This window comes from Anopheles maculipalpis, chromosome 3RL, assembly GCF_943734695.1.
Source record: "Anopheles maculipalpis chromosome 3RL, idAnoMacuDA_375_x, whole genome shotgun sequence".
Classification (NCBI taxonomy): domain Eukaryota; kingdom Metazoa; phylum Arthropoda; class Insecta; order Diptera; family Culicidae; genus Anopheles; species Anopheles maculipalpis.
The window spans coordinates 64,307,318-64,334,568 of record NC_064872.1 but is presented as its reverse complement, the minus strand read 5'-3'; the positions used below and the strand labels follow the sequence as shown (position 1 = coordinate 64,334,568).

Genomic DNA, 27,251 nt, shown 5'->3' with positions numbered 1-27,251 from the left:
AACAAACAAAAAAAAAAAAAAGTCCAGACACTCCGGACGGGAATGGATTGTGGATACGCAAAAAGGAAACACAAAGAACGGTGAACACCTGTCACCCTAAGGCGCGTACGGTAGCCTCGGTATCATCATCCGATCCGGTAAGGACGGAACGATGGTAGCGGGACAGGTGTCCAGCCGACTGTGCACGAGGTGTAGGATGCAGATGAGATTGATCGCACACAGCATGCCTATTGCTAGAACTATATCACAAAGCAGTACCTGTCCCAGTTGCAGCCTAGAAGAGATGACCGTTATCGGGTTTGTTGAGAAGCCATTGGGAAGCCCAAGCCAAGGGAAAGGTTTGCCAGCGGGGATGATAGGGATCGGGTTTTTTGGGGCAGGAGATTTTTGTAGGAGAGTTGGGCGGGATGGCACATACACAGATACACGCAATAAGGATGATGAATTTTACAGATGATGAGTTCCGCCAAAAAAAGGGTGAAGAAGCGTGGACGTGTAGGTTAGTAGTAGGTGTTAGTAGTTTGATTACAGCGCGTGTTTTATGTGTTAAACAGTTGAGTTATCCGATGATGATGATGATGTTGCCCGAATTTCATTTTTTTTTGTCGATTAATTGTGTATTCGAGCGCGCATGTTTAAGAGAGAGAGAGAGAACAGAAAGAAGATAATTCTTTATGAGTGTTCTTGCGACATTGAGACTCGGTAAACGAAGATTTAAATTTGACAGATGAAGGATCGACACTAGGAAGTCTCTCCTCTGGAGGTGGTAAATAATGCGACAAAGCAGTGAAGAAGGGAACATAGTTTCTGGATCAGCTTGCGCACAAACACGAATGGCAAACAGCATTGCCACAGGGACAGCATTAGTGCATCACCTGCCTGGCACACAGCAGGGCTTAAACGGTCCAGCAAGCGATTAAACAAATCACGGATAATGGTCAGTAAACGGATGGCCAACAATGAGAGACTAGAAATTACAGCCCAACAGTAACTGGAGCATCGTGAAGCGAGTGCCACCTCGAATCCGATCGAACTATGGCAGAGTGGAAAATAGTCCGCCACGTACAGTGGCCTTGTTGGTAGGTGTCGCAAGCAGACCCTTGGGGATTATGTTTTGTTTTAGTATTATTTTGTTTAGTTGCATTCGCATATCGCATTTCCACCTCCCGCATGAGTGGGAGAGACCAGCCGAGCCGGGAAAGAAAAAGAGAAACAATACGCAAAAAAGAAAGAAAGAAAACAGTTAAAAAGAAACCACACTAGAAACTACTACTTCACCAGGAAAACTTAGGTAACGATAAAAACCTAAATGGTTTCGGCTTAATATGCGGGTAAGAAGGTAAAATCAATATACTACTGCCGGTGCCTTCTTGGCACAATAGCCTTGCACTCAAAACACGGTAATTACCTGCCTAATCCTTCCTGTCCACCGAACGAAACGGGCCTCAACTGTTGCGCGGGTTGTCGATGGGAGAGAAATAAGAAGAGAAGAGTCGTAAATTAGATTTGCCGAAGAACACACGCACACGGACTGTACTCTTCCGTAGGAAACAGGACTAGAAATACGTACACGCTCGGTCTGTGTTGCGGTGCTGATGGTGTCCGCCGACTGATGGTTGCTGGCTGAAGCGTCACCAACGGTCGTGTCTCCACTACTGTCCAGCGATGAGCTACCACCGTTCGAGATGCTGTGCTGTTGTTGCTTCTCTCGCTCCGCTTCTAACTTGTCGATCAGATTTTGCTGCTGCCGAATCGTGCGATCTTTGGCCGTTAGTTCACCCTAAAGATTGTTTGATTTTTATTTTGAAATTGAAAAAAATAGTAATGAAAAATTGAAAATTATTTCCCGAATTAAAATTAAGGATTGGAAAACGGAAAATAAAAGGAATAATATGTAACTTCTAGCTATCAACACAATAAACGGTTGCTCGGGAGGAAGCTTTATATGAAATATACGTAATGTGTCTATTCTTATATACTTAGACTATGATTGAAGATTATATTTATAATACATAAAGCAATTTTTTTTACAGGCGGTTGAGGTACTATAGCATGTGAGAGTGCTTGATAATTTTAACGCAATACATAACTTCTTAACAGTTTCACAACAACGAAAGCCAATTGAGACAAAATAAGTGAGATGACTGGAAAGAGATCCAGATGGAAAGATAGATCGGAGGCGTCAGCGATAGAGAGCTTTAGAAGGATAGTCAAATTGATAGCTGATATAAATGGTGATTTAATTTCCGGACCACTCATTAGGATGAGTTGAATCGTTCTACCGAGATACCTTCTCACGTTCCTCTTTCCGGAGCCTTTCCAGTTGAGCATTTCCTAATTTGGAGAACTAAAAGTAAGACTACCGGCAAACATGAGTACACGTGGCAAACGCCAAACGGATCCAAAATGGGGCGGGAGGAGTCGCTGATATGCACTGATTAGTGAGCAGACAACAACACCCGGAAGCCCACTGTACGGAGGGCGAGAGCGTTACACTACTACAAAGCGGAAGGAACATGGGAGCCAGTGGAGAAAGAAAGAGAGATAGAGAGAAATAAAAGGGAAATGAACGTGCAAATACCTGAAGGTAAACCACCTGTCTTCTGAGATCCGCCAGCTCCTGCCGCTGGTCCTCGAGTAGGGCAAGGGCCGCCACGCTGGACTCACGGATGAGTACGTTTTCTTGTAGCTGTTGCTGCTGTTGTTCCTGCTGGCCTGCCGTTGTTGTTGTCGCCCCGGACCCGATACTACCGTTGGCGGTTGCGATTGCGGCTGCCGTCGTGAAGAATTGCCCATTGTTATTTTCAAATGGGTTGAGAGTGTCGGTCTAGAATGGGCGGTAGTAAGTAGTGGTAAACAATATGCAAAATTGTTACACAAGCGTATAGGAGTACTGATTGCAAAGGGGGTTTGTTAGGAGGGCAACATTACAGCTAGTTACATTAGGTGGTAAAAGTGTACCCAGTTGACACACATGCACTGGTGGACACTTAGTAACGCACTCTTCTACCACTAGTTACGCGAGAGTTGGATAAACTTAGAAACGTCGTTACTTAACTTAAGGATAAAATTATAATACTAAAACAACATACCATCATCAAATTTTCTTCATCCTGTCGGTCGGAGGTTGGAGTTCAGGTGCGAGTACAGGGTTACAAAACGGTCAGTGACGCAGTCCGCCACGTGCAAAGAGGTTGACACGGAGGTAGATGTGGGAGGGTAGAAGCAACCCACAAGAGAACGTAACATCGATCGATGTTTGGATGAAGAAAATATGGCACAGGAAACATCAACAACACCAACAACAATGACAACATAGTAGTGATAAGCAAAGGATATGAAAAAGAAGAAGAGAGACAAAAACAAAATAAAGAAAAACAATATTAAAAAAAGGAAACAAATAAGTAAAGAAAGAAACATGTAAAACACAAATAAATTAATGAAAGAAACGAGTGCATGAATTAACAAAGTCAGGAAACATAGAGCGAGAGAGAGAGAGAGATAAACACACCGATCGTTGCGCGATCAGTGTGTGCGAGGCGCGAAAATGAATGCAAAAAACACATTCACTAATGAACGATGAGGTTATGGAGATGCCAAAACCAAGAAAAAGGATGCAAAAAATTCGAATTGGTAATAACAATATGGTCGGCATGATGCAACCCCCACGTGTGACGAAACGAGTGAGACGATTGTTATGAGAGATGCACCACGATTGCGTCTAGATGAGCAAGAATAATGTTTGACAAATTACGATCACATGCTTCAGAGGATGGACCGGAAGTGTGTGCGATCTCATGCTGTTTGTGATATGGCAGGGCAAGAGCTACAGAGCAACAACAGACAGCTGAACCGTATCGCCTTACCTCTTGCAGTATCCGACGAAGTCGTACCAGCTGCTTCTTGAAGTGCACCACGTCCTGTAGCATGGAGTTGCGCAGTGACTTGTCGAGCAGGGTGAGATCTTCCGCGGAGTTGGTAGCCGTCGAGGCAGAGTCCGTACAGTTGTTGTTAGCGAGATTGTGGAACTGGCTAAGGGTGGCCGTTTTGTACGTGCCGGCAAACGTCCGCCGGGGTAGACTGTCGATCGAGCGGGGACTTTCCGACCCATTGGTGGGTGTGGCATTGTTCTGGAGCCTTCGGGTAAGTAGACGTGCCCTTGCCGGTAGCTGGGATCTAGGATAAGGGAGTAAAGAAAAAAGACGAGACGTTAGAGTTTTTGTCACACACAACTCCTTCGTACTTGAGGTAGATCTAGGCAACGCTAGATCTAGGCACCGAATTGCGGATATAATAAATATAGGAGATTCCTCGTTTATGGGAGTTCAAAAACGAGAAACAAACAAGTGGTGCAGTAAAACGCGTACGTTTACTTCGCCCCAAAACTCTCATAAACACCAAACAACCACATGGTTGGCCCCACCAACCGACAGGCAGAAAATCGATAGTAACCTATTTGCAATTCCCGCCCCAATCGGATGGTGGTGGTCGCCCACTCTGGAAGGACTCGTGCTTAACCGCACACTGGCACTTCGCTCGATGGTGGCCGACGACGGTGGTAGAAGCCGTTGATGGGGGCTGGTTCTTGTGGACGGTGTTCCGGTGCTGCTGCTCCGTTGCCGATTTGGGCTGTGCAGTGTCGTGTTTGCGACACTATGCGGCACGGTAAGGTACGATGTGGCGTTGCTGGCGGTGGTCGCATGGGACGGATGGGACACTAAACCCTTTGGTTCACTGGCAGCTTTCCGGTGGGCTGAGGTTGTGGTGGCATTATGTCTCGCTGCAAGCCCGGCATGCATCGGAGAGTTTGATCGTGACCGACCGACGGAATGGATGTACAGCTTTTCCGACGTGTGCAGATCGGTCTTGACACGCCGGGCACCGATCGGTGGTGGAGAACCGGTAGCCCGGTTCGATTGCATTTTCTCTAGGTAACTGTCTAATCGAATTATGAGTGTTTCACCCTTCACTACATACGAAGCATACACTCTGCAAGGCGCAACAGATATTGCGGTTTGAGCAGTTGGGAGTGGGTTTTTTTCTTGTACACCCTTATCATACTAATCCTATGTTGCACGATAACAAATAAATGGAGTTCGAAGATTACACAGCCTCGCCACACTGGATTCGCGTCAAAGAGCACGCTCCGTGGAGCATATTGATTTTCGGTTTCGTTATATTCTTTGCCCTTTTCGGTAAGACATGCAGCCAAGACGAAGAGCCTAAGACCGTCTTTCGTCACAAGGATGCAATATCGATTCGTTTGCCGAATCGTGTCACGTCATTAAACGTTACGTTACTATCACAGTTATCACAGAACCGACGTTGCTTGTGGGACACTTTTTGTAGGCCTTGTTCAAAGCGGAACTACTCCGCATCTTCTTCCCAAACTTCCATTTGCTTGACGAATACGAACGACGACACAAGTCACAGTGTGTTTGCTGGGTCGATATCAACAGGACCTGCTAGACACTCTCGCTCCTTTCACCCCGTCTTTCGCGGGTGAGAATCGCGGATTTTCACTACCAATTTTCGCACGGATTTGGCACCTCATATTGTGGTTTCCGTTCCGTAGTCTAGCACGATATGCTCTGCTTTCGTTGTAAACCCACTCTCAAAACAATTAATATTCACTCAGGGAAAATTTGCTTCCTCAATACGAATGCTCTCTTTTGTACTCTCACGCTCTCTCAAGGATACACACCACTAGAATGCAAGCTGTCCCTTTTCCGGCGTCCTTTTTCGCACCCTTTTCTCTCAATGCAGCACACGAAGCAACAGGGTGGGAAAAACTATTTCTCAGTCTACTCCGGAGTACACTACGGAACTCTGGACACTATACTCGGAGAGCACAGTGTCACGGTAAGGCAAAAACGTAAACAAACGGTCGAGAAGCCGCGAATAAAAAAAAGCTTCACAGCACACAGTCCAAAACACACGCGCCGTCGGGGTGCGCGTCTTCGTCTGGTGTCGGCTGCTGATTGCGTACTGAGGAGACCAACACCACGCGCAAATGTTGCGCCACCCAGCAACGACCACCGGGTGGTGAGTTTTTCGCTTTGCTTTCGCAGTGTTCGTTTTTCGTTTTCCCTTTTCGTTTGCCCCCCCAAATGTCTATCACACCTCACCTCGTCGGGGCGCGTTGTACGCATACCCGTGGTGGTTAGTAGACACCTGTATGCGTACCTGCGCGTCTCTCTTGGGAAGGGATTGTAGTTTTTCCGCGTGCAATTTTTTTGTGTGTTTTATCCGGCTGTGTGATTATGCCACGCTTCGATAGCGTAAGGTGCAAGAGTGAGCAAACGCGACCCGAATGGGACGCATGTACACGCATATGTAAGCACGATCACCACCCCAACGTATTCGGGGTGTCGTTTGATAAGACTCGTTCCACCTCAACAACCAATTCTTCACCCCCTTCCCTTGTGAGGGGGTTTAGTTTTAATCCTTCCGCAATGGTTGGTGTGCCGGATGGATAGGTGAGTAATTATGGCGATAGTCAAGATGACATTCACCATCATACACAAAAAAACCAGATGACAAATTTTCTCTCACTTGAGGGTGGATATTGTGGCGTTGTATTGCTGCTTCCAACTTATCTATTAAACTTTTTTTTCCAACCTTCGTGACAGCATTTTAGCGGAGCGTGAAAATTCGCTCGCGTAGGAAAAATGCGCCCAAAAATCCAATCGGAGAGGATGATGTCACCAAACGGTCGCGTTGATGAGACTGCACGCTGTTTTGATGCCTCTTTTTCCCATTTGATATCTTCAATAGTTCAATTTACGAGTAAAAATTGCAAACTTTTGTATGGGATGATGAGAATGTGAAAAATTCTTATTAAAATGTTTGTAGAAATTCTACAGAAAGGCTTAAATCTTGCAGCACGATCGGCTGCCATTGAATGCCATTGTACCGGACTGTTGGATGTTGTCTCTTTAATCGGTCACAAAACTAAAACAAGCAATAAACTACAACACGGCGGCGGCTTTTTTTCAGCCATAGAAAAAAAAAAAATCTAATGCTACTGTTGTCGGGAATTACATTTTTTGTCATAAAAAAAAACAAGAGAATCATCACCGGCAGTTGTTGTAGCTGCTGTGATAGGAAATCTACCACATCTCGTTCGTTTCTTCCTCTCTTTTTGTTTGGTTTTTCCTAGTTATTTATAAAAATATCCCCGCTTCGGATGGGACTAGCGCAAAACACATCGTACCACAGTGATCGCAGTGAAATCTGTGAAATTCGCGAGGAAAGTGAAGCTACTACACAACCACGACTATCCACAACAGCAATGCTCCCGATGTTTTGACCGGCAACATAAATCACGAGCATCAGCAAGCAGCCGCTCCAATTACGGTGCATTCGAGCATGCCCGGATGTGCCGACCGGTGCCGTTTCTGTGCGATTATTGGCGATATCGGTATCAGATACACCTGGGACTCCTTGGGCGTTAGTTGGGCGGGCAGCTTTCGCGTCGTTTAGGCGCCTGCTCGGAAGGTTCACCGTGCTTTACGATCGCGTGATCACGTGCGGGATATCACGTGCTGATAAAAGTAGATGAAAGAGGCGTTTCTATTCCACCAAGTGTGTGATGTTTTTGTTGCTGTGCCATTCTCTCAAGGGTGCCTAGGAATTGGGTCACTAATGTGCATACGGGTGTGAAGTGAAGCGTTTTGCGTGTGATGAAAAGTGATTTTTTGCGATGAATTAGGGTGATGTATGCACATTGAAATAGATTGATTGGAGGGCATTTAATTTGCGGGAATTTGTGAAAGTATTTGGTGGCTTCGTTACGTGAAAGATCGCTTTGAACACTCCGAGTTCCTTGAAGAACGAGTCCAACGAGATTTGAACCAGGATCTTCAGCATTGAGCATTGAGAGTCCCTTCAAATTCTAGCATGCTTTTAAGCATTTAAATTTAGAAAGTGACTCTCAATCAACATCTTCTTTATCTTGGCTTAAGGCTTTCTAGGTCGTGTCGGTAATCGAATGGCTTACTAGACATGCTGATACTCCCTAGTCGCTTCCATCCTTCGGCTCGTCCTAGTGAACATCAAGAGAACTCACCAGCACCTAGACTAATACTGTTAAAACAACAAAATTTCAACTTCTTTCCAATTTCTACAACAAACCAATAACTGTTGACACAATGTGCCAAAAATATCTTCAAACAGATCACCGTCCCAGAACAGTGTGTAGCGACACACGTTTGAAAGGCTGATGATTTCATGTTCTCAAAGTAAACCAACAGTTGTGGAAGGTGAATTTTGTCACATTCGAATAGCACCACGCTGCGTACCGCGCTTGGTAGTACAAAAGCAATAAAGCAGCATCATGGCTTATGTTTATTCGTTTAGCACACGTCCGTCGCACGGTTTTTTAACGGCGTAACCATAAATATTGAACCTAGCGAGCCTCTCTTCTAGAAGCGAGGACTTGAAAGCATTGTAAATTGTTTAAATATTGAAGCTCCGTGCTGTGCTAACAGAACAATTTCTATTTGAAACACTGATGGCCATATTGTAAGAAAATGCGTAAAAAAGCCAACAAATACCCTCAGAAGACACGCGCGTGTGAGGTAATCGGATTGAAGCTTAATTAAATAGATGACACACCTGACGAGCACCACGCAGTCAGCCGAGCCCATTTTGTAAGAGGTGAAAGGAAATGGCCCAACTTCGAATCCATAATCGGTAAGATGAGCTGCTAGTGGAGAGTAGTTTTATTGATACGGGTTTACTAATTGCCAGTAGGGTCGAGGAAGCATGAGATATTAAAACTGCCCAGAATGCATGCCCTATCACTGTTTATACTCGGTTTTATGGCGCCAGCTTCATCCAAGCCTTGGCGTAAGATGGATTTGGCCAAAACTTGAGACCTATAAACTAACAATCCGTATCGAACTTCTTTCAACGTTCGGTAAGGCTTCGTGGCCAACCAGGCGTCACCAATAAATTCTACACCTTTTTGAGTGGTGGTGGTCATGCAGTGAACGGTGAAACTACACCTACACCCCCACCAGACAAGCCATCGCAGAGACGATCACCAACGATCGTGTAGTGACTCATCGACTGCATCGTCTCGGCAATCGGAGAGACTTGGTGCATTTAGTCACAATCGTAACATGCAGCAGCTTGTTCGATGAGCCAATTTTCCGACCAAACGCTTCTTAATGGATTCGTGAAATCGTGAAATTATATCACGCACGGACACAGCGCATCATTTGATTTGCCCTTCCATTTTCGGGTGGAGGGCATGATGCTTCACCGGGGTGTTAAACGAGGTGCAACCGATACAAACCGCCCGAAGCATTGATTTGAACCACGGAAAGAGGCTGTGCGTGCCCCTGTTCGGCAGCATGTAGTGTAATAAATCCGGATGCGTTTAATCAATAATCATTATCGGCGCTGCTACTTGTTCAGAGCCGTGTTATCGCATCCTGTGTTGGGGAGAAGCAACAAGGTAACCTTATATGTGCCCACCTTATCAACTACAACACACCAAACGAATTACAATTTTCGGCTGCAATCAATTTTACTTTCTACAACAGTGCAACCGTGGGGCTGCAAACACGCTGCGAACGGAAACGGTTTGGGTGGTATGTGGCTTACGGAACTTCGCTTCACGTTGCCGTAGGTCAGTACTGATGGGCAATGGAATTTTCCCGATCGGAGAGGAATCGGATGCAACGAACGGTGGTGGTTGCGAAGATATTTTCATTTTCACGTTTTTCTTCCATTTCGGGAAATATACAAGCGACTCTTCCGGCACCGGAAGTTGGTGTTTTTTTCGCTGTTATTTTTGTGGTTATGTGCACCGCGGGAGGATCAGTACATGAACACACAAACACATACTCACAATTACTTGATTAAGCTACGATAACTGGCCCACGTGGGAGCGGGGGAACCAATTTTCGGTTTTATCCGGAAGCTTTTCCGATTACCAAACTGACGCTGATCGTGATGAGTGTTTATGTGGGTTTTGTGTTTGTAAGTAGCTGAGGGGACACTATTGTCATAAAATGTGAGGGGGCTTGAAAATTGGTGCTTTGTGCATTTGGCGTAAAATAGAAAATAATTTGTGTACACGATTTGCACGTTTCGTTAGAAGCGAAGGAAAATTAGCCTAAATGTATGCAATCCCCAAAACTGATCCTCAATGTGATGTGGCTTTGAATTTAAAAATGAAACAATTAGTGCTTCTATTATCTAAACGCTTAAGTTAAACGCTTATCTAAGTCCTTTACCGACTGCAATGGGAAGTATGTTTTTATTTCAAAAAATTAAAATACAACCCTCCTATTGCTTCCGTTTGTTGTACACAATCGCTTGTGGGGCTTGCGGCAAAAAATGCTTTAAAGCTACTGCATGTTCGCTAGTCGAAATGGCATAGCACCACAACAGCACACCACCAGTAGGAATCGCGGGTCAAGAGCATTTAAGTTTCACGGCCTTAAAAAATAGCGGCTAACGTCGACCGAACACTGAGTGGACAGTGGAGGAAAACTGGCTATAATTATTCTCTAATAGTTAGCAACCACTGTATCCACGTGTGTTATTGTTCAGCGACTGCACACTAAAAGTGGACATTTTTTACGTACTGTAATTAGAATCACAAAGAGAAACAAAAAATAAAATATTTTAAATTAGCTAGCTAGTAAAAACAAAATAATTAAAAACCCGTTTCTAAACTACAGCATCCGCTAATCAAAATCACATTCGATTCGCTGTAAAGCACTATTTGAAGCCGTTGCAAATTTGCTCCTTAAAATAGCTACAATGGTTTAAGAAAGACACCTAGCAGCGCTCTCATGTGACGCTCACTCGCGCAGAAGCTGTTTGCCGCTGTTAAGTAATGCAGCAAGACACGCGAAAAACACGCGAGACTGTCGACGCCACAACAAACCATTCTATCGCGCTGTGTGTTTACTCACAATGATCGGGGTCACACACAGGCAATGAAATTTTAAACACATTAGCGTAAGCCACCGTAAGTAAGTTATTACTGCATCACAATCGTCGTTCCATTGATAAGATACATTAGGACCATGAGCCACATGCCAGGAGCATGAGCCACATTAAAACTGCTTTTTAAAACTGCAAGCATATACTTAGATCCCATTCTATGGTAATTAGTGCCGTAGGATTTAGTTTTTAATTAGCGAAAAGAGTTTATCAACCTCAAAATTGCTTAAATTTGTTGGTGGATTTTTTTATTTGCGTGCGCGATTTCACCAACAAACGTACGAACGTAACGGCATTAATCGGTACGAGAAAACTGCGAATCGTTGCAAAACTGCATAATTGATTGAACGTGGTTCAAAAAGGTAAATAGGTGAGGTTAGGCTTACTTTCGTTTTAAGTAATCGTACTGTAGCTGCTGCTTCAAGATGACGCGTTCACGGATCAATTTGCATCCCAGAAGCATTTCTTTTCGGCATCACCATTATTTAAATGGGAGTCTTTATAAACTAACCTTCCCCGAGAAGGCTTCTGACTATCCATCAACTTATATTTATGGCTTCAGCGCCTCATCAACGGAACTCTGTTTCGCATGTTGCTCTCGAAATGGAAATTAGAACCGTTGTAAAGTGTGGCACACAATTTTCACCATGCAATTCTTGCTACACCGTGTGGGTTGGTGTGGAAATTTGAATAGAATAGCGCAATCAACACGAAACGTTGATCTAGTTTCTTCATACGGGAAAGCAAAACGCAAACCCTTCCAGATTCCGACCGTTGGCCCCCGTTCAAGGCTCTTGCCCTAAAACAACGACACCACAATAGTGTGCTACATGATGGAAATGATCATTTTTACCCATTGTTAGCGGGCGGTTTCTCCGACAGAACGGCCGGTGCTGGCGAGGATGACGTTGGGCTGTTTACCGGCGCTGGTATCTCAACCGATGTTTCACAATCCTTCATCTTGCTCTAGCCGGTGATTTCGTACTGCTGCTACTTTCGGCTTTTGACTGGCGAGGATGATCTCCGGGGATACTTTCGTAAGATCGAACACTTCACTGCACTTCACTTCACAACAGTTGCTGCGGGTTTCCTTCTCTTAGTTTTGCTTGACTGGCAAGCTACACACAGCCCCACACACACACACAAACAAGAAACCGGCAAAACCAAACGCGCTTCTGGAGGTTTAATTTTCACTTCTCATGCACGAACAGGTCGCTACCCGGTGGTGACTGGGTTTCTGCCGGAGCATCAACACCAAAGACAAAACCTGGCGCTGTGGTAAAGAGCTTAAGCAAGAGCAAACATTCTTAATGGTTGAGCGGAAGGTTTTTTCCCTGCGTTTTGTCGTTCCTTACTACCCGGCTATTTACTTCGGGGTTAACGAACGTTTGCGCGGTGTAAACTGTAAATTGTGGTTTTTTTCGGGGAGAGAGGGGGGGGGGTTTAAGAATGTGTTTGATTGTTTCTACTATTTCTTTTGGCATAAGGGTTGAGCTTGTTTCGGAAATGAAACTTCGGAAAATTGGGGGCGATCATAGAGAATGCTTTCCAACTTCCATCGTGTTCTGATTTGTTAGTTTAACAAAACCTTAACCGAGTAAAGCACTGTACTAACGACAAAATAATAGCCGACCACTCGTACCACCGAAATGAACTATGTGTTTCTTCACCACTAGACCTTTCTTGATTTCTGAACTGCATCAACACACGAAGCACAGAGAGCCGTAGAAAATGCGACAAATGCCAATAAAAATATCGTTTCCAACCTTACTAACCAACACGTCTGTAGTAGTGTTATAGCAACAGCACCGTTGTGGTACCCACTGGCCACAACAACCACAAGAAACTAATCTTCCACCTATTCGGTTGACCCTGAAAATCACACCACAGCAGCACAGGAGGAGGTTCGTTCGCAGGAAATGCACCATAAACACACAAGCACGCGATCGTTAATCAACACCGTGCACACGAAAGCTCATCCTTATCCCTTCTAATTTCTACTGTACGAGGTGTAAGATGTCAAAATTAGATCCCCCACCACGAACCCAATCAACCCAACGCCACCCCACATGCATTTGTTCGAAATGCAACTTTTGAGCGATCATCACATGCACCGAAGATGATGAAGGGAACAACAGGTGAGAGTCAACCGTACACAGCATAAGACGCAGAGTAGCGTCAAAGAAAGAGAGAGTTTCTTTGTCTCATCATACACCACATCGCCCGTCCACTAGTCACAACCGTGAAAATGCTCCAAATAGTTTGCCACCGAGATCGAACACACAGCTGACCATGAGATGGATCTTTGCCCTCTATCAAATCAATCCCCACCACTGGATTGGTTTGATCACTCGTCCAGATAACCTTGTCGCACCGTTTATGTTGTCGTTGTTTGTTGGTCACGATTCGTGGCCAGCATCGAACACTGCATGAAGAGGATAGAAACTCCTAAGGGCAACTTCACACTGCACACCACAGTCGATGTGTGCCGAGTGCCCGTAATACGTAGACTAGACCAAGAACTGACTGCTGCTGACGAAGCCCAAATAGCTCCGGCCGAGTGCTTGTGCCTGTGCTGTGGGCTATGAGCCGTCGGATGAATGCGCGAGAACTACACACAGCACTGCGGTGCGTGTGACTCACCCCTCCAAGGATAGGGGGGTAGAGAGAGAGAGAGAGAGTGAGCGGTTTTGGGGTGGAAAAGCGTTGTTACGGTGGTGGTGTTGGTAGAGCTAAAGGCTCACCTGTGTGAGTGCAACATAACCGTGGCATGTGGCTGCTAGCTGTAGGGGGTTAGCTAAGAAAAAAGCCCTCCAACTATTTACTGAGCTTATCTAGTTAGAACATGGCAGCTCCTGATAATGAAGTATTTATTAATTTTATACGAAAAAAAAGGTTCATAATAACAAAAGCCTAAACAAATTCTGGGTGGACATGTTTTCAACAATCCCAGCATCACGAAGCTTAGGTACCTGATGATCAGGGCATGATCAACTGAGAGCGAGAGCATGCGATCCTCTTTTTCTCTTGGTATTCGAAAAAACCGGCTTACCCATCATCTATACCAGTGTGTTGGTAATCGCACAGTTCTCATCAGCTGGCAAGTTGAAACAATATACACGAGGCAGCAGTATTGTTGTGGTCGGTCTAATGGTAGGAAGGCTCAAAGACACACACCTCCCCCGAAGTTCACGCGAGAAAAAGGGCAGTCAAGCGAGATGAATCGAGGCTTACATGGCAGAGTGTGCGGTGTATTTCGTAACGGTGTTGGAATTTTTGTTTTCCAGAGCAACTTCATCAGGAAGGTTCTTACTGCAAGTATTCCGCGGTTTTGAGCCACAAAAAGAAGAGTTTTCCGAGTCAAAAGCGGTAGTGCATTTTACAATGTTTTACCGAAGAAACTTAATGCATTTCGGGGAATCAGTTTCGTGTTGTTCGTTGCAACATGATTTGCATATTGGAATTTAAAATTATTTTCTTCCACGTGAAGGTTAAAAGCACCTTCTTGCCGCAAACCATTACAAGCGAAAACTGTTCAACCACCACCGAGCACTAACGAGCCCATCGCTCTACATAACAGTAAACAGATTAACCGTACAGCATGCCCTTTGCAAGAACGAACCCTTCGGCTAGGTAAAACGTCGTAAATGTTGCAACATCATGCTTCTTTTCTCCTTTTGGTAAACGTAACGCCAAAGTACGCTTCCCATCTTACATCCATCCAGCGTGGAAATAGGTGTAGTAGTAACATGATCGCGATAATCTGCACCCGTGTATCATAATCGCCATTAGTTACGCTTTGAAGGATGGAGGGAACATACAAATTTTCGAAAAAAAAATCTAAAGCACAATTGTTTTGTGGTGTGGTATGAGCAATCAGCGCTGGAAATCAAGGGGAATAGTTGCGTCGGCTCCCTCACAAAGCATAAATGAGCTCCCATAAAGCGACTGTAAGTCAGAAGTACGGTTTTGGGGAGCGATTTATATTCCAAATACCAGTACTTTACCATTTTTCCAACGAGCACACAAGCTAGTTCAATTTGCTTACCTTCAAATTGTTTCAAATTCCACTTCACTATATGCCCGAAACGGGTATAGCTTAGCTGAGCTTTTTTTTGTTTTTCTTTTCCCCTTTTTATGCTCTTTCGATTTCGATCATCGTCAACCGTCAGGGATAATGAATGGGGCCAAGTTCGGCGAGTGCCGGAAATGGCAAACGAAAGCACTCCGATCATCGAAAAGAATACGCTATTTGCGTAAATGTCTCTGTGTCTGGCGGCACCTTCAGGCCACGAGGAAAGACAATCGTGGATCACATACACCAATGCACAAAACACCCGCAGGGGGATCACGACCCTAATGAGGGTGACGGTAATCCGTTCTCATTAGGGTCGAGTGTGCTGAGGGTTAGCATCTACATGTCGGACCAGACCGGGAATTAGTGCAACCATGCGAAAGGGTAAGCCAATTTGGATGGATTACTGCTTAGACATTGGCTTGTCAACAACAAGCTAACATCAGCAGATATTGAAAAATACATAACACAATTTTACAATGAATCAGGAAGCCGGGAAATAGAAAATATTTTTGATTTTGTAAAAACAAAATGTTTTGTCTTGATGATTCAAAGAATTGAAAACAAAAAAACTTCAACGCCTTGTTTATTTTGTTGTACTATACAAGCAGTTATGAAAGTTGAAAATAAAATATTTTGTAAAGTCAGTAATTTGTGATTAAATTACATTTTCAAGGTCAGGATACGTGTATGTAAAATTCAAACTGACAATAAAGTGCTGCTACACCATCCGTCAGCTTGCTATAAACGTGCCATAATGTCAACATTAGATTGCATACTTTTAGGGGCACACGTATTACGCCTGCACTTTTCTTGCAGTTGCAATTTGAAATGCGATTTCACGTGTTGTATAACAGCGAATAATATTTTATGAGCTATTCAAACAGTAACGCTAACACACTAACGTAAATATTCTTTTAATTAAGTTGTTTAAAGTCATATAACTAAAAATAAAAAGGAAAATAACACTTACCGATTAGCATTGTTGTTGATGCTCTGTGGGCTGCTGCGCAGCAGTGTGCTCCACTCGCGTATAATGTGGCCACCCTTGTTCTCCAGCTCGGACCACAGTTGCAGCTCATCCATCGAGTTCAACCCCGTAACACTGCCTCCCATGCTGGAACGAGCAACCCTAGAGAATGGGACAGAAAACTTGTACCTTCCATCTAAAACAACACATTTCCCTACTTACCGATCGATCGAATCCATGCTACTGTTGCAGTCAAAGTCCAGCATAAAATCATCTGATGCAATCGAATCGCACGGCGATAGCGTATCCAACGATTCAGCTCTAGCCATACGATTACCACTACGGGTAGACTTTCGCGAAAGGGCGGGCGATTCGTACGTATCCGCCATAACTTTGCGTGGTTTTACAGCGACTGGAGGAGTCGCTTTGATTGCCGTCGTTTGACCAGACCCAGCACCGGGTGCAGTAACAACAGCCCGACTGTGGTTGTCCTTCAGCGTAGTCGTATTCTCCGTTTTTTGTGATGTCAGGTTGAGGTTGAGCGAACCGAGATCGAGTGTACTGCCCTCATCAAACACCAACCCTGGCTGATCGGCAATTTCATCGTCAATAAGAAAATCCCTTCCACCGTCCGACAGCGACAGGGAGTTGGAAGCATGTGTCGGTGTGCCGGGCGAAACCGGACTGGTAAGTTCATCCAGCTCGGGCGAAATTTCATCAATGTCCTTTTCTTTTTCCTTACTATTTTCAGCCGCTTTCTTTGCACCGTGCCGTGGTTTCTTTGCGTCGTCCGAATTTTCCGTACAGCTGCTGACGAGACTATCGGTCGGGGATGTTTCATCGTCCAGCAGCAGCACATCGCTAATGGCGGCGGCCATTTCGGCAAATTTTGTCTGCTCATTGCGGTACATTCGGTTCGGTACGTCGGTTTCACTGCTGGCGAGCGGATCGGTTCCTGGATCGGTGAAGCTGATCTGTACCTCCGAAACGCTGTCCAGATTGGTCGAAACGTCCATCGGAACTGGGGCCGAAATGGAAGCTAAAAGAGTGTCCAAAAACATTATTATACAGACAGTTGAAGGCGCAATGCTAGATGAAACTTACAGAAAGCAGAAGGATTGCCCGCCGTAATAGTAACGGAACTAATGTCCTCCTCATCCGGTTCCTCCTGGGCTGCCCCTTGCTTCGGAACCGAATCCAACTGCTTCGATGTGCAGCTACTCTCGACGCTCGTAGACAAGCTGCGAATACCAAAGTCTTTAGCCGCAAGTGCCTCTCCGGCCGTGAACCAAGACGCCCGCGAACAGCTTGGCGTCGAACTCTTGCTTTCCTCGTAGCTCTCGACCAGATCCTTCATCAGCGCACCCTTCAGACTCTTCTCCGATGAATTGTTATCGCGCAACAGTTTTTCCTCCTCCAAACTTTCCTTCTGGCCCTCACCATCATGGCTAGTGGGCGTTGTTTGAGCCTCTTCATCCTCTGCACCCGGTTCGGCCATCTCGTACCGATTGTCATTTATATCGATATCATCGTGCAGCGTGGATGCATTAGCGCTCGCGTTCAGTTCCGTCGATCGTATCAGTCCACTTAGCGGAGCGGTACGCTGGTTGGTTGTGCTGCAGAATGCGCTCGGCAGTTCGGGCAATGGTAGCGGTACGATCGGTTCCGTCGTTAGCGCTTCCAGATCACGCACTTCGAACTTGTGCCGGCCGCTCATTACCATCTCCAGATTGCGGTAGCGTTGCCTCGGCATACGGATGCTGCTGGTGGTGGTTGTGGTCGTATCTTCGAGCGCCGGTGCACCGGTCACGTTCGTGTTGGCGAACTCTTTGCGGCTTACGTTCACCGCGTGCTTGGCACCCTTCGTGTCCATCGTGTAGCGTGAGCTGGCCGCGGGTCCGGTGGTTGTGCCGGAGGTTAGCGAGATCGACACCGGATACTGGGGTTTCGGGAGGCTGGATGAATGGAGCGTAAACTTGCTCGCCGTAGTTGCCGCCTCCTGACCTAGTTTGGCGGCAGTAGTCGTACCGGCAGCGTTGCCATTGCCGGCCAGTGGTGGTTTTGCACTGCAAATGAAAATAGCAACCAAATACGAGCTATTAATAAATGTGTTTTCTAAGAGGAAACATTCTTACTAGTGATGAGACTAACAACTCTTTCCAAGGAATTAATTCACTCTTACTCACTCTCTACTGGGATTTAATTATTTTACACAACTTTTATGGGAGTCGTTATAACAAGGCGTGGCGGGAATCCTCTTATAATGACTCGCATAACAGCTCTGACAACTCGCTACGCTGATTCGAATCCTAAAAGAGTTTGAGATTCGAATCCCTTTGACGACTATTGCCTCCTTAGCAGTGAGTTTGATAATAACGATTCCCAAGACGAGTTGTAAAAACTCTTAGTGAGTTTAAGTATATTGAATTTAAGTTTAAGTAAATCATTCATTAAAAAGATTTAAATCACTCACTCACACTCAGTACGCACAAAACTTATTCCGACGCAAGTATTACGTTCGACGGAACAAAACGCTTGACGCAAATGACAAAAGGTGTTTACTTAATGCTTCCTCGCATCGTTCGCAACTACTACGCGCAGAATTTGCTTACCATAGTCCACCACCAACGGATGACGCGTTCTGTCCGGCTTCGCTACCGTGCGTATACTGATGTGGTTGGGCCGATTGCCGCAGGGCCGTACTGCCGGAATGCTGAGTATTTTTATGCTCTCCCTGGTTGCATTTCGTCATCGGCTGTTGATAAGTCCCGAAACTACCACCGTTGTCCGGTGGTGCGTTGTTTTGGGTTATTTTTGTATTCGGCGCCTGGTATTTCGGCATAGGGCGATGCAGCGCACCTGCACCACCGTACGCGTGCTGTTGCAGCGCCATCGCTGCATTCCCACCAGTTCCGGTCGTCGTCGTCGGCGCCACTGTGCCTGAGGATAGTGGGGTAAATGTTGTGCGTGCAGATGCCGCAGATGAAGCACTCTTCGAGCGGCGTTTGTCGCTAACGACGTACACGTTGTTATTGTTGTTGTTGGTATGGATGTTATTGTTGTTGTTGGTATTGGAGGAGGAATGTTTGTCCAAATCGTTTGCCACCCGGGGCTGCAGTCCGACCGATGCCGGCCGAACGATATTGTTGGTGCGGAAGCCGAATCGATTGCTACGGTACGGCGCTCCATGGCTGTCTTTCTTGGCAGGCTGCAGCCGGGGTGTGGTACGGCCAGTAGATGTGTTACGGACACCGCCACCACCACCACCGTCGTCTACCGATTCGATTGAACCTAAAATAAAACAAAAAAAAGAGAAAATTAAGTCATCCGCAAGAAGTGTGTAATGTGCTGCCGTGTAAACACGTGTTTATGCCACTAATAATATTCACTTAATGTAGAAAGTTGCACTATATTACTGCAACCGAAAGGAATGCTTTGACTGAACGAGCATCCGAATAATGCGATGAGATAGGCGTTGGACATTCGGAAATTAACTTCAGCTGCGGAGTGTGCAGATCGAGCCACTATACTCGGAAAACAGATCAACACTTAAACCTGTCACACGGTGTTATTGACCCCGATCAGATGATCGAATGACAGCTGATCCGTTCAATAAGTGCGTGTTGATGTCGTTGATTAGATCCGATTCGCTAGTCAAGTTGATTAGATTGCCTACAAATATACTTTAGTAATGGAAAAAAAGCAGACCACTTACCGGTATTTCCGTTCTTGTCGCTAAATCCCGCATCGACGCCCGGGTTCGTGATGACGGTCGCGTGCACCAACTCCCTTTCCGCTTTCTCCCTTTCCAGTGTCGCGTTGCCGCAACCGTTGTTGTTAAGGTTGTTATTGTTGAACTTCTTGATCTGATTAGCGACCGCTCCCGGGACCGGTTCCGCGCCACCATCCGTGGTATGTGGTGCCACACCCGTGGGCAATTTGTTGGCACCGTTGGTCGTGCCGATCGTACCGTTGTTGCTGGCGGTTTGCTGGTGCACCTTGTGCTTCTTGAAGCCAAAAGACATGGCCGTACCCTTGGTGTGCAGACCGGTGTCGGTGGCGGCCGCTTTCTTCGACGCTTTCTTGCTCTCCGATTGGCCCTGTGGGAGAATGATTTATGTGTGAAGCGTTTGTGTGTTTGTTTGTCCGTTTGCGGTTTAGCTGATTAAAAATTAGTCCGTAAGTATATAAAACCCAGGGTCCGTTAGCTGTCAACCTGTGGTTGTTGATGATAATGATCTGTTTACTAACATTGTGACAAAATGGCGTTAGTAATCGATCGGTCCGGTCCGGTGGTTAAGGCGACAGCGGCGCCAGCCTTCACACGGCGAGCCCGGAGTTCAAATCCCATCCTGAATGAGGGCTGTCTATCCAATTACACGGTATCAGATTTTTTTTAAGCAGAGAAGGACTTTAAGCCAACTTGAAGAATCGATCGACCGATCGATCGATCAGTTGCATCAATATCGGGTATCGTAACCGGACCTTCCAGTACTGAGTTCCTAAAAGGTCTGTCCAATTACGACTAAAATTAGATGAAGCAAATCAGAAATGCAGCTGTCCAAGAACCCTCGAAGAGCTACAGAGGACAAGGAAAAATCGATCGACTACTTCAATTTATCAAACAACTAGGTAAGAGAACCGATTAAAACTTATCCTAGCCGTATCCTTAACCATAGCTTTCACCCAAATAAACTTTGAATTTCAGACCTGGTGCCAGCGTAACATTGGATCCAACACGAGGTACGAAAAAAACTTTATCAACTCCCTGGACTGGAAAAAAAACTTTTACACAAAAACGACGTGTCGAGTAGGTAAAGTTGGTAGCAGTTTGGGGGAAAAAATTGAGCGGTTGTTTGCATGTTGACTCAAAGCTCCACTGTCAAGGCCACTCCAGCCCATACAATCCAATGTAAACATTTGCGTACGGCCACGGGTATCATCGTGTTGCTTTCATGCTTGCAGAAGAGCTTTGTGTGTTTTCCATTAAAGGTAGACAAACATGAAAGTGGCCTTCAACTTTGAACATTTTCCAGTGCCCCACAAGTGCAATCAATGGTGGATTTACTATGGGGAACATGCTACTGCACCGTTTAACCTTTCCAAAAGGGAGCTTAAGCTTTGATTTAGTTTTCGTGCTACGTTGAATAAAAACATCCAAGCATAATTAAAATTACAAGCAAGAAATGAAATGCAAAGTTTTTAAAGCAATCAATAGAAAGAAGTACGTTGTGGTCTTGTGCATGCCTAACACGCTTAACTAACAAGCTAAACCCAAACCGGACACACTAAATGGTTTGAACGTTTGAACTCTGCCTAATGTGCATGTTTTCGGCTTTAAAGTGGCCACATCTTCATGCACCCTTTAAATGGAGTTCCCCCATTCAGCCCACGATGGTTATGTATCCAACTACAGCCGCACGAAAGCCCCATGACCTGGGCGATCCGATTTACCTCGAGCAGTTCGTTTTTCATACCATTTGCAGGTGGAATTTTACGTGCCTTTGGAGGTGTTTTTTCTCCCTGTTTTAAAAAGCTTCCACATGTGCGCCATCGACCTGAGGGTGTCTTCCCATGGGGTTGTTTATATGTTATTTTTTTGTTGCATTTTTTCTGATAATCTTTACGCACGCTGGCAACATTATTGGAAAGAAAGCAGCTTCTGGCTTGAGATACTAATAGTGCCGGAAAGGGCGTTTAACTATATTAAGTATAGTTTTTTGTTTGTTGCAGCTAACTCGTTGAACTTAAACGGTGTAAGGTGAAAGGGTTGGCATGTTCGTATGCATTTGCAAATGTAGGACAAACAAACCCGGCCCCAGCGAAGCCCCAGAGTATGAAAGAAGGCACATACGTGGAAAAAAGTGAAGCGAAAAGATAAACCGAAAAGGAAGTAACATGTTTGCAGACTCAAGAGCGGCGAAGGCACGAATTATGTGTTGGGTTGATGGAACGGCATGTGTTTTGGTTTTTGCTTCGAAATAAGATGATTTTTGGCACAGTTTTTTTGAATAAACACTCGTAGCTGATGCTTCATTTTGGGAGAGAAAGGTGAAAATAAAATTATTTCTAAGAAAATAGCAGGAAATGTTTCTTGAGCATAATGATCGCTATGTTGAGCTTATTAAATACGAAAGAAGATTACGATTTGATGATGCCTAATGACTGCGGCTATTCGGTGACTTCAATTAATACTCACAACAGTCACTGTCAAATGGTATGTGAGGCACGATTTAGGCAGGATTTGCAGACCTATTACGAGCGTGTCTTGTATCACTTTCTTGCTTAACGGGCTCTGTAACCTCTTCAGGGTCTGTTCCAGAAGTCCTCGATACCACTCATGGTCTAGCGCCATCGTCCGCCAACTGTTTTTTCGTTTATATATAGAGTTTTTGAGATACCCTCTGGCAGTGCAATGTCCCAGCCTTTCTGGCGATTAACACGTGAGATCACCATGAAGATCGTGGAGCTCGTCATAGCGGCTCCTCGATTGTCTATCCAAACGTACGGTTCCAAAAATGCTTTCGAGCATTTTCTTCTCGAACACGACTTAGATAAACGTGATTGCTCTGGGACTATTAAGGTTCTGTACAGTCCCTGCTTCGTTCGCCATTAAAGCTGTTATGAGTGGAGAAGTATCCTCAGGCTGTAGTATGATCGGTTGTCAGCCAACACCCTGGCGCAGTTCTCAATAACTAAGCTGTTAATTCAGACCTCTGACCCGATTTGGACGAAATGTTTGAAGATTTCAAATCACATCCACATTAAACAATTTTTGTTCGCAGGATCATAGGTGGGGACCACCATCATTTTGGTGTTTGGTTCATTTCAGTCAAATGCTGGTTCATCATCATTCATCTCCCACCCAATATTCAGTGTGTATAGTAAAGCTAATGCCAGATCTGGATCTGGATTGACTTATAGCATCCAGTCCCTGAGGACTCCATTTCTGCGTATCAGATTATCCTGTCTCACGCTGGATTGAAGAGAAAACAGGCGAAGACAGCTCCCTTTCGCAGGCTCTCGGTGGTACCAAAATACCTTTTTTTTTAGAAAGTTTTTCATTCACCTCTCTCACATTCATCACCGGACATTGGGTAGGTCATTGTCATTCTTACAAGCCCGCTAAACTTGGCTACCTTTGCTGTCATATGCAGCTTTCAAATCGATGAAGAAATGGCTGCAGCTCCGCCATCTTCTGCAAGATTTGTCGCATGGTGAAGGTCTCACTGGCACCCAGTTATTACAACTACTGAAGGATGATTTCGAAACATGTACTTTTTTACGATACGCATTATGACCGTTTTGACCGTTTGAGTATTGAATAAGACTTCTCACTGCAGTCACATAAAAAATCTTGACTGTATCACGATCCATCTATCCTTTTTGACTTTCACGAATCGATTGCTCGTTGGCTCGTTCGTTGGCAGTTGGCCAATTCAATTGAGCGCACACGCTCTGCCCCCTTTTTTGTATTGCCAAAATATGTCACATTGCGTATTAAAAACCGAGCTCTAGAATGCATTTTAAACATGCTACCATTAAAACGCAACGTACTGTGCAAATAATTCTACGCAAAGTGACTTTTAATTCTCTCCTATATAATGAAATATTGCAATGGAAACTGAATCGTTACACAACCTTTCATAGCATCGCGACGTACACCATTAACCTAACGAGATGAAGAGAGCCTCTTATAATGCTTACATAATTTTCCTCTACAAAAGCTTGCCTTTTTATCGCTTTTATCAGAGCGACCGAGAAAGCTGCTCGCTTCCCTGCGTTGGTACAATTTGTGTGAGTAGTTGAGTAAAGTGTATCCGTTTATCTTCATTACGGGTTTATCCAATTATGTGCCAACCGGTGCAATAATGCACAATGGTGCCTGGGTTTGTATGCATACTGTGCAATGCCCTACAGAGCTTTGGTTGGAAAATTGAATGGAATAGATGAAATTAACCTGTTATTAACCTTTCATCGCTCAGCCTCTCGCTAGGCCTCGGTTTGGTGGAGGAAATGTGGAACAGTGAGAAAATAAAGGCCTCTATTTCATAGTGCCACCCCTAACCACCCTTTTTGGATGACGATCGCTATCGTTTAGTGTGCCCGGGCAGTGCGGGTAAACTGTGTGCCATTTCTGCAACCAAACTGCTCTGCTCTGCAGTGGCTTTGCGCATCTAATCGCATGTCTGACTTTGGCTTTGGATGTGTTGTGGCTTCAATTATCCAAACGGGCCCAATCCTTCTCATGAACCGTCAATGCGAGTCCCAGAGGGTCGATGCGAAGGCTGCTTTCCTGCACCAACATCTGAGGTGGTTTAGTTTTTCTCTACCTTCCTTTCCTTTTGTAGACGGATGGTGTGATGGTAAATCGATTGTTGTTTATGTATGGAGGTACCATCCCCATCGGCAAACAAGCGTCAACACGTTCGGTTCGGCCACTTTTCCGCCGTACATCAGTTTGCCATTTTACTATATTTATTTATCTTTGGCCCGCAATCTCACGAACCAGCAGATACACGATCGGCGGGAATGACGAAGCAACACGCGACGACTTCTAGTGGTGCCTGGGTTTTTTTTTTTGCTTCGAACCGATGAGCATTCGGAGTTGAAGTCATTACAAAGTAAAGTAAAAAAAATAGGAAAAGATCAGCACCCCAATCGTAATGGAGCAAGGGGATACAGTGTTAACACGAACAGGAAAAAAAAGCAACAACTCCACTATCAGAGAAAAATGGAAAGGAATCAACATCCATTGCATGCGGCTTTATACACGTGGCTTAAGTCTCGGTGGATTGCATGTGGATTTTTATATGCTTTCAGAAATTTGAAAGTATTCATTTTTTGTTGTTGTTGCTGTTGCCCTTAACTCGTTGCATCAATCGAACTAATATTTCATTTAATTTTTTTTTCTTCCACTTCCAGCATTGCGATCCATTCACAATGCGAATGAAAATTAAAAGCATTGTATCGAATGGGACCTTCCCCAGCTTCCGTCGCGCGTTCACCGGCCACCGTTTTCGTGTGGAGAGATCGCTGGAATTATCGGTTAAATTATATGCTCTGCAGTGGATTTTTAGCAATTTTGAACCAATTTTCGATGGCCCTAGCACAGCACAGCTGCTGCCGGCACAGCCCTCGGCAGCCGAGATCGGTGTAGTATGTTTATGCTGCTAAATCGTGACTTTCACCGTGCCGGTTCCAGATTTTTGGGCGATTTCGTTCGTTCCCATTTCGCTGCAAGCAGAACGTGTGTCCGACTGGGGACGCGAAAAAAAAAATGGTCGAAGAAGCGATGCACGGAAATCGAAAGTGCGGACCCTGTTGAGGGTGCAACGCGAGAGACATGCGGGACACTACAACAACATCACCGCGTCGCAATCAAATCGGCAAATGAAAATAAATTGTCGGCAGCCCAAACAACGGCCAACCTGAGCCCGGGAAAGCGCAACGAACCGTGGAAAGTGCACGTGCTGTGTTGGGGATGAAAATTTGTCAAATCCCGTAACGGTTTTGGCTTTGGTTTTGTACGAAATGCGCCGAATGTCAGTGCGCTTCATACTGGAAGACATCGGTTTGGATTAGTCATGAGCACGCGAGCATATTTGTGGCCCGTAATCTGTCGATGAAAATGTCCGGAACGGAACGATGGCGGCGCTCCGGATGTTACGTTCCGTTTGGCCGCCATCCACCAGCAGGTGATTCTTATTCCGGCAAAATCCAATTATTATGTAACGTTGTGCCGCATTTGGCACGGTTGACATCGGGCGATCGGGTAGGTTTTACGCGTTTAGGTGGTTTAATTTGCCGCTTGCTGACAGTGGGCTAACTCCCGGGGTGGTGTAGGTTTCAGCTTGACCCGAGGGCATTTGTGGGCTTTTGGCTCGTTCTTGGCGATTTTGAGCCGGTGTTTCGTGTTCACTCTTGCGTGGAAAATAAAGAAAACAGCGATCTTGCGACATGCAGCTTGTGTAAATAGTGTCCGTAATCAAAACGTCTACTTCTACAGTTAGTATACTGACAGTAATTTGCGTATTTTTTTTTTTAGTTATTTGCGTATGAATGAATTAATAAAATTTATTGGCTTGTATTTTCGAATGTTAATATTTTATCATAGAAAGCAAAAAAGAAACCTTGCCTTAGACCCATAATTAATAGAGAATCGTCGACAGAAGGTGTACTGGCGTCTGTCTGGCGCGCTGCACAAGAACATACGACGGGCCAACCATCCAGACGGTACCATAGACGCTTCGTTACCACGCGTATCGTATTGCGGGGCCGCTAACGCCAATTTCTTCGATACCTGGACGAGGCCAATAACCGGTGTGTAGCGGTTAGATGCAGCGTGGTAGTTTTATGCGGCGTTTAACGATGACATGAAGTTCATGAACTTCAACTGCACTATTAGACGAGTGACGACGGTGGAGGCAACAAAACATTCCCTACGTGATAGGTGATGTTGGTCACACGGCACCTGGCACGGTGCAACATCCAAAGGGGAAATGGAATGCATTTAAAAGGGGATGTATTAATTCCGCTAATATTTCTTTATGAAATGTAAGATATTTTGTTATAATCATCATGTTTGATGTCATTCGCTCTTGCTCAGCGCTGCGTGATTAGATAAAAGTGAAAGTTGCTACTTCACTTTTTCTGAGAGAAGAGAAGATTGAGTCTTCTCGTTGATGTGAATACCCAACCTGCTTATGCCTTGGTTGCGCTAACCTTCATATTAACATCTCATTATGAGTATTACCTACAGCCATTACCTCTTAACGTTTATCGTCCTTCGTTCATCATTGATTCATGCAGTGGCAGAAGATGCCTGACTTTTGACAACCGCAAGGAACTTACTACATACACGGTCCATACAACTGCAGACGTAAACAAACGGTGGAGCATGCGTACCAGTAGCCCGCACATACATATATTGCTCTCCCTGGGTTTTGGTCGTGTACAGCCTTCGGTACACCAATGGCCGTGGGTAAAAGAAGGACTCGAAGGCCGTGGGAATATTTTGGAGTAAATTAATGTTTGCCTGTTTAATAAAGTCCTTTGGGAATTCGGAAGTAGTTGATTTGTTTTTCAAAGGTAAGAACACAATAGACGGATCGCAGAAAGTTGTTCAGGCTCTAATTACAAAGAGTATTAAAAGCTCTCTTGATGCTGTGCTAAGACATATCCTATAGCCTAGACTCTCATGAGAAAATAATAAGTATTCGGCAAGGATGTTTTCCA

The 27,251-nt window shown here is 45.1% G+C and overlaps 2 protein-coding genes across 4 annotated transcripts in view; both read right to left on the bottom strand.

Annotated features, from left to right (window-relative positions):
• The window catches only part of LOC126562844 (elongator complex protein 5), a 561,590-nt gene that overhangs the window by 104,385 nt on the left and 429,954 nt on the right, over nucleotides 1-27,251 (bottom strand). The gene's annotated exons all lie outside the window — the stretch shown is intronic.
• Nucleotides 1-27,251, bottom strand: part of LOC126561344 (mucin-19) — a 33,485-nt gene that overhangs the window by 1,193 nt on the left and 5,041 nt on the right. The window contains exons 2-12 of one of the 2 annotated variants that reach the window (XM_050217442.1): nucleotides 19,729-20,113; nucleotides 18,626-19,304; nucleotides 17,118-18,079; nucleotides 16,236-17,052; nucleotides 16,017-16,175; nucleotides 3,867-4,176; nucleotides 3,093-3,113; nucleotides 2,582-2,827; nucleotides 1,571-1,780; nucleotides 1,409-1,449; nucleotides 259-274 (exon numbers count right to left, since the gene is read on the bottom strand). In XM_050217442.1, coding sequence (XP_050073399.1) covers nucleotides 259-274; nucleotides 1,409-1,449; nucleotides 1,571-1,780; nucleotides 2,582-2,827; nucleotides 3,093-3,113; nucleotides 3,867-4,176; nucleotides 16,017-16,175; nucleotides 16,236-17,052; nucleotides 17,118-18,079; nucleotides 18,626-19,304; nucleotides 19,729-20,113 — 3,846 coding nt within the window. The remainder of the gene's footprint in view (nucleotides 1-258; nucleotides 275-1,408; nucleotides 1,450-1,570; nucleotides 1,781-2,581; nucleotides 2,828-3,092; nucleotides 3,114-3,866; nucleotides 4,177-16,016; nucleotides 16,176-16,235; nucleotides 17,053-17,117; nucleotides 18,080-18,625; nucleotides 19,305-19,728; nucleotides 20,114-27,251) is intronic. The other variant, XM_050217441.1, reaches the window with a different exon arrangement.